The following is a 6,000-nucleotide window of genomic DNA, read 5'->3' on the forward strand; positions in this document are numbered from 1 at the left end:
TATAGTGCATTTGTCAGGTAACTGCACAGGGACCTCGCACCCGCCTCTAATGCAGGTGCATTAAATCCTCACTAAATATATATAGGTTCTTGGAAACTGCGACAATAAGCAAAACAATGAACAATGAAATCAAGTTTCACATAGGCTAATTGATATAACCAAGGGCTAAATTCCTATAGCATATTTCTGGTCACAAAAACATCAACCAAACTTCTAAATAAAGACCCAAAACACATCTAGCTTTGAACAATAATTTGTATTCATCAGTCATTCATTTTCTAACACACTTATTTCAGATCATGAGAGTGGATGGCTGGCCCCTATCCTGGCTGCTCCAGGCACAAGGCAGGAACACGTGGACAGGATGTCTTTCCATCACAGGGCACACTCACACCCACACACAATTACTCAGACTGGGACAATTTCAACATGTCAGTTAACCTACGTGCCTACTTTTGGGATGTGGGAGGAAACCCAGAAAAAACCTACAGACACATGGGGAGAACATACAACTCCACACTGACAGTGGCCCCAGCCAGGAGTGGCTTGTTTTGTTTTGTTCTCATCAACATTACAACCAAACAATGTTGAACTGATTTCAAGGAATTATTCAAGGGCCTGCCTTACAGAGCATTTCCCACTGTAGAGGCTGCAGTCCTTTGGGTCACTTGTCTGCTGTGAGTTGGGGCAACAGACCTTTGGGAAAGGGAAATTTACTTTTCCACCTCTAGCCAGGCTCCTATTTTATCATTTTGTACTGAGCTCCACAAATTATGGAGTTGACTGTACTTAAAAGCTTTCCTTACCCAGCTTCTCTTCCTGTTTTTGATAATGTCATTATCCTTCTCAATATCACAGACCTTTAGAATCTGAGTCATCACTGACTTTCCTCCCTCCTAACGCAAGCCCACACCTGCAGGACGTGGCCTTCTGTGCCCAATGCCCAGTCCCACTAGCTTCACTGTTCATTGTGGCTCCACCAGGCCATCATAATCGACTCTTAATTCTTCTCACAGTTTTAAGCCTCCTCTTGTTCAATTCACTCAATCTCTGCCACCAGGTTACCTCTAACACTATTCTGGTCATGCTAAGATGTTTTTGGGTTTTTTTATTATTATTATTTTTGTTTGTTTGTTTGTTTTGTTTATACAAGCACTGTGTACAGTCAGAAGTGTGGGAGGGTGAGAGAATCACCAGAGCCAGAGCGGGGAGCAGAGCAGGCAGAAGGACCGAAGTACACTGCTGAGGGGAGCAGCGGGAGGCAGGAGAGGTCTGCGCGCCATGTGGGACCCTCCTCCGGTGGCCGGGGAGCAGCCGGGGATGGAACCGGAGCCGCAGAGGCTGCGAGCAGCTTCGCAACCCAGCGCTCAACCGCTGCACCACGGGGAGGCCCCATGCTAAGATGTTTTTAAGGCCCTGTAACCTATTGTTAGTAAAGTTCAAATGCTTTAGTCAGGCATTTAAGGTCTTTGATCTTTGCCCTTGCAATACTTTTGCACATCTATTTTATAGCATATGCAGTACTTTGGCCAAGTTAAATCATTTGCTGTCCTATACCAATCTTGTGCTCATTCATGACAACCACCTCTAACAAATCTAATGCTTTCCAACTTGAGTGACATGTCTTTCATGAAGTCTTCCATCATGAGCCCAGTCATAGTGTAATTCCATTCTCCTCTGAGACTAATGTCATTTAGTTTGTGTCATTTATTAAGGACAGCTTGGTATTAGTTGTTTGTATATGATATCCCTTCGACTATAAGCACTTGGAAGACAAGCAGCATATCCTCCTACCTAAGTACACCTACAGGGCTCCTAGGAGGACCCTAGGTACAGGGGACACCCAGTGTGTGTTCATTGGCACTAATGAATGAATGAATCTGTTGTGTAAACAGATCAGGCTGAAAGGCTGGCACACCTGTAACCCTTCTGCGTCATCACCTTTCCTTTCTCAGCTCACCTAACAAAACACCCTGGCTGCGTTCCAGAGCCAAAGCCCATCAAACACCTGTATCATCATTATCAACACTAACAAAAATATCATCTCACACTTTTTATTAATGTTTAAAGTGCTATATTCCAAATGCCTAGAATAATCTCAAAGAGAACACCTGTTACTTGAGTGCTCTTATTTTCAACCTCTTGAGGGCAATTTTCATTACTATATTTAAGTGGGCTGTTTAATAACTTATAACTGTCAGGGGGAAAATGGTAAATTATAGTCACTATTGATACATATTAGATACCTAAAATGAACTTTTTTCCACTTGCAATTCTTAATTTTTCCCTTCATTTTAAGTTTGATTTTTTAATCACTAATTAAGGAAAATAATGAAATAAACTGAATTTTTTTTCTGTCAAATTTTTATTTAACTTTTGGATTTCATTAGATAGTCTATCCTTTACTAAAGAATGCCATGCTTATTATCCTGAATGTCTTATACCTTTCCCTCATCCATATTCTGAATCTCCAAGAGGACCATCAATCTAATTATCAAATGATTAAATACTGAAACTCCATGTGATAAAAACTTCATTTCCTGATCTGAATCCACCCATATTCTAAACCTATCCCTACACCAAACCCTAACACCTAACTTCTAAAATAGAACCCTAATCTAAACCTTAAACCTAGCCACACACCTAGCCCAAGCCCTAACCCTAACATCTAACACTAAACTGAACCTGAATTCACCCACACTTAAAAAAAGAATCATCTCCTGAAGAAAAATAAGCATACAATTGAACCTGAGAAAGAAATACCTTGAAAATACCTAAGCAAGAATCAGAGAACAATATGGTTACATATTTTTATATAGAAACTGCAAAAGGTTTACATATATGATCAGAATTATAACAACATCATAATAAAAGAGCATGCATTTGAAAGGTTGTCAGTTTTCATTAAATCTGTAACAGCAGGAAATGCAAAGGATGGGGGATTCTAGAAGTTGGGAAGAATACAACATTAACAGAAATCTATTAAATGTGTATAATGCACAAGTCACTAAGAGGAACAAAGTGCAGAACTTTGGAGAGGATAAGTTATGGTCATGTTATCTCTCACATTTAGAAGAATCTTAAAAGGGTAGATATTTCCATATTCCTTGAATGTGAAGCTGGTTCTAAAAGTCTTAATGTGAAGATGGAGCATTGCTCAGGAAAAGAGTAGACTGTTCTGAGTTCTCATCCCAGAAAAGGAGAAAACAATTGAGAATGAGATAAAGAAGAGGTGGAAAAATACTAGCAATTAGTATCATCATCACCATAAATTGTTAAAAATTTTAACAATTTAAAAATTTAAAAAATTACCGAGTAAATGCAATGTGCCCCATAATGTCTGGGGGAGCTTTAATGCAATATCTCATTTTATTTTCAAAATATTAACCTGTGCGAGATGACAGGTATTTTTATTCCCATTCTGCAGATGAGAAAATTGAGACTGGGATTAAGAAATTCTCCTAAAGTCATACTAACGGTGGCTGTAGTAAGAAATAAAAATTACAGAAATGGGAGTAAATCAACCTGGGAAGAATAAGAAAAACAAATGCAATAAAAGAGAAAAGACTATAATTCCAGAGTATAACAAGTATCACCCAACTAAGAAGGGATTTTTAGCACAGAAAAAGGATGTGGAAATAACGGGAAAGAAAAGTTTGTGCTTTTTCAATTTTTTACAGGATCTTCAACATATCAGTTATTAAGTGCTTTTATTTCTTCCCAAGTCTTTCTAGGCTTGTAGAGAAATCAACACTTATTAAAGGTCATTTATTGGTTATTTGACTTAAACTTATCAAAGCCTTCAAGACAGATATAAAGAATAATGTACCTAATCAATAACAAAAGGTTAACAAAAATGGCATTCGGGCAGGACAAGTGTTATACTGACAGACATCACAAAAACATGAAACTCAGTTAGTACAAGCTGGTCAGTTTTCCATGTCAAACTGTCAACTTTCAGGTCAACTAGAAAAAAATTTACCTTTTGTATCCTTCCCACCACTTTTGCCATTTTAATCAAAAGCAACTAAAATCTTGAGAACCCTATAGCTCTATCAGACAATTGGAAGAATTGCTCACTAAATGACTGTAAGATTTTCATAACCAAGGGGAAGAACTCTTCTCCCTGAAGAAGCTTCATAGAAGTGACTTCTAGTTTTATTATGTTCAGTGAATAGACACCGAAGAAATTAGAACTGACTGGTTTTCAGACCCAGAATCTAATGTCAAGTTCAAATCACTGTGAAAATGAAACGCCTGGAAATACCAGAAAATAGCATGCTGGGTTCCCTTTTCCATCTGAAACTAGCATGCTTTCCCTATTGACTGCTTTTGGAGTAGCGAAAATAAATTATCTTTTTATTTGTTTCACAAACTCAGTCCTTTCAAAAGATGACTTCAGATAATGCTATATTTCAGCCTAAAATCAAATAACCCCTCTATTTGTCCATGACAAGTAAAATGTAAAAACCAAAACCAGTTAAAAATAGATCTTAAAAAGCACAAATGGGTCGGAATCGTTCCCCTGAGCAATTTCCTCTCCTCCTCCTCCTCTTTTCTTCTTCTTCCCTATATTGAAATTCATGTAACTCTAAGCTACAGAAGGAAAGAGAAGTAGTTATTTTCTTCCCTTTCCAACCCTGAGTGAGAATGAAATGCATTACAATCCCAAAAAGACATCAGAAATACCAACAAGCCCACTTTCTTCAGACTAACAGGGGAATTCTGGAGTAGACATTTTCTAGCACCTGACAAATGCTTCTAAAGCCAGGCACTGGTATTCTTAAAGACAAAGTGTCCTCAGAGACAAACATGTGCTATTGTTATTGGATGCAAAGTGTGGCCCTGTGGGATGTGAATTTTGCATAAGCCACTGTGTGTCCAGAAAGTCCATTACATCAAAAATGATATACAAACATTCTAACTAGTTTAAACTCAGAAGGAATTTAAATAACAACACCCAAGTTGCAGAGAGCTTAAATCAATGTATTTCTGGAGGCCAAAGGGTACCTGAATGCTTGTTCCCCGGGCACTAGGGCTCTGGAAGGGAGACAACGCAAAGTCCTACCTGATAGGCATCAGGAATGTTGACAGTTTCTCCATGCTCCCCGACATAGCCAATGATGCCTTTGCCCCAGGGGACCTGCACCTCGTTTGAGTTCTCTGTGCTGCTGCAAGGTAGCAGTGGGGTTCCTGCGTGCACATCAAAGAATTTGGAGACCAAGCTCTTCTTGCCAGAAGCTGCCCCTTCCACCAGGAAGAGAGAGCAGCGGTCAGCATCTACCATGAGGCAGACAAAGATGAGGATCTTGTAGCTCAGGCTGGTAAGATCAAGGTCATTGGAAATGTCCTTGACCAGTTCCAGGAAGAACTGACGCTCATTATGTTTTTTGAGGTGGCACTTGTAGTCCATGGCCGTCGGGGGGTACTGAGGCAGATTCACCCTTGATTCCAGGAGGGCACTAAGAATATGGGCGGTGGTGGGCGGTAAGGAGCTGGCCTTCCGGAGAAGCGCCCTCCGCCGCACGCTGCTCAGCGGCTCCTGGGCCCGGGAGGTCACCTGTTCATCGTAGGTTCTATTCACATGGATGGCCTTGGAGCGAGCAAAACTCTTCCTGAGCTCTTTCTGAGAAGCTCTCCGCTGCAAGTTCCCATTGCCCCGACTGCCACTGGCCCAACTGGGACTCAGGGGAATCCCACCACAGTCCCCGCTACCAGGAGCCAACTGGCTGTTGGCAGAGCCATTTGGTCCAGTGCCACCACCAGTGCTGCTACCACCTCTGCCACCACCATGAGCCAAGCTGCCGGTGCCAGCCAAAGTGGGCTTTGGACTTAAAGTCCCCTGACTCTGACTGTGCTTCTGCAGCCACTTCTCCACCATCTCCTGCTTGCCCTTCCGCATCAAGTAATCTTCAAGCAACTCTGGGTGCCTATCCAGAAAAGTTTCCACCTCCTCAAAGTCCAGGCGTGAGGTTGTCATGGCCCCAGAAACAGCTTTCG

At 41.1% G+C, this 6,000-nt stretch overlaps 1 protein-coding gene across 1 annotated transcript in view; it reads right to left on the reverse strand.

The window, feature by feature from the left end:
• Positions 1 to 6,000, reverse strand: part of PDE11A (phosphodiesterase 11A) — a 327,412-nt gene extending 321,412 nt beyond the window's left edge. The window contains exon 1 of the mRNA XM_037523614.2: positions 5,069 to 6,000. Within this exon, the coding sequence (XP_037379511.1) occupies positions 5,069 to 5,980 (912 nt within the window). The 5' untranslated portion in view covers positions 5,981 to 6,000. The remainder of the gene's footprint in view (positions 1 to 5,068) is intronic.

This window comes from Talpa occidentalis, unplaced genomic scaffold (assembly GCF_014898055.3).
Source record: "Talpa occidentalis isolate TD23 unplaced genomic scaffold, MPIMG_talOcc4v2.1 talOcc4.3, whole genome shotgun sequence".
Taxonomy (NCBI): Eukaryota; Metazoa; Chordata; class Mammalia; order Eulipotyphla; family Talpidae; genus Talpa; species Talpa occidentalis.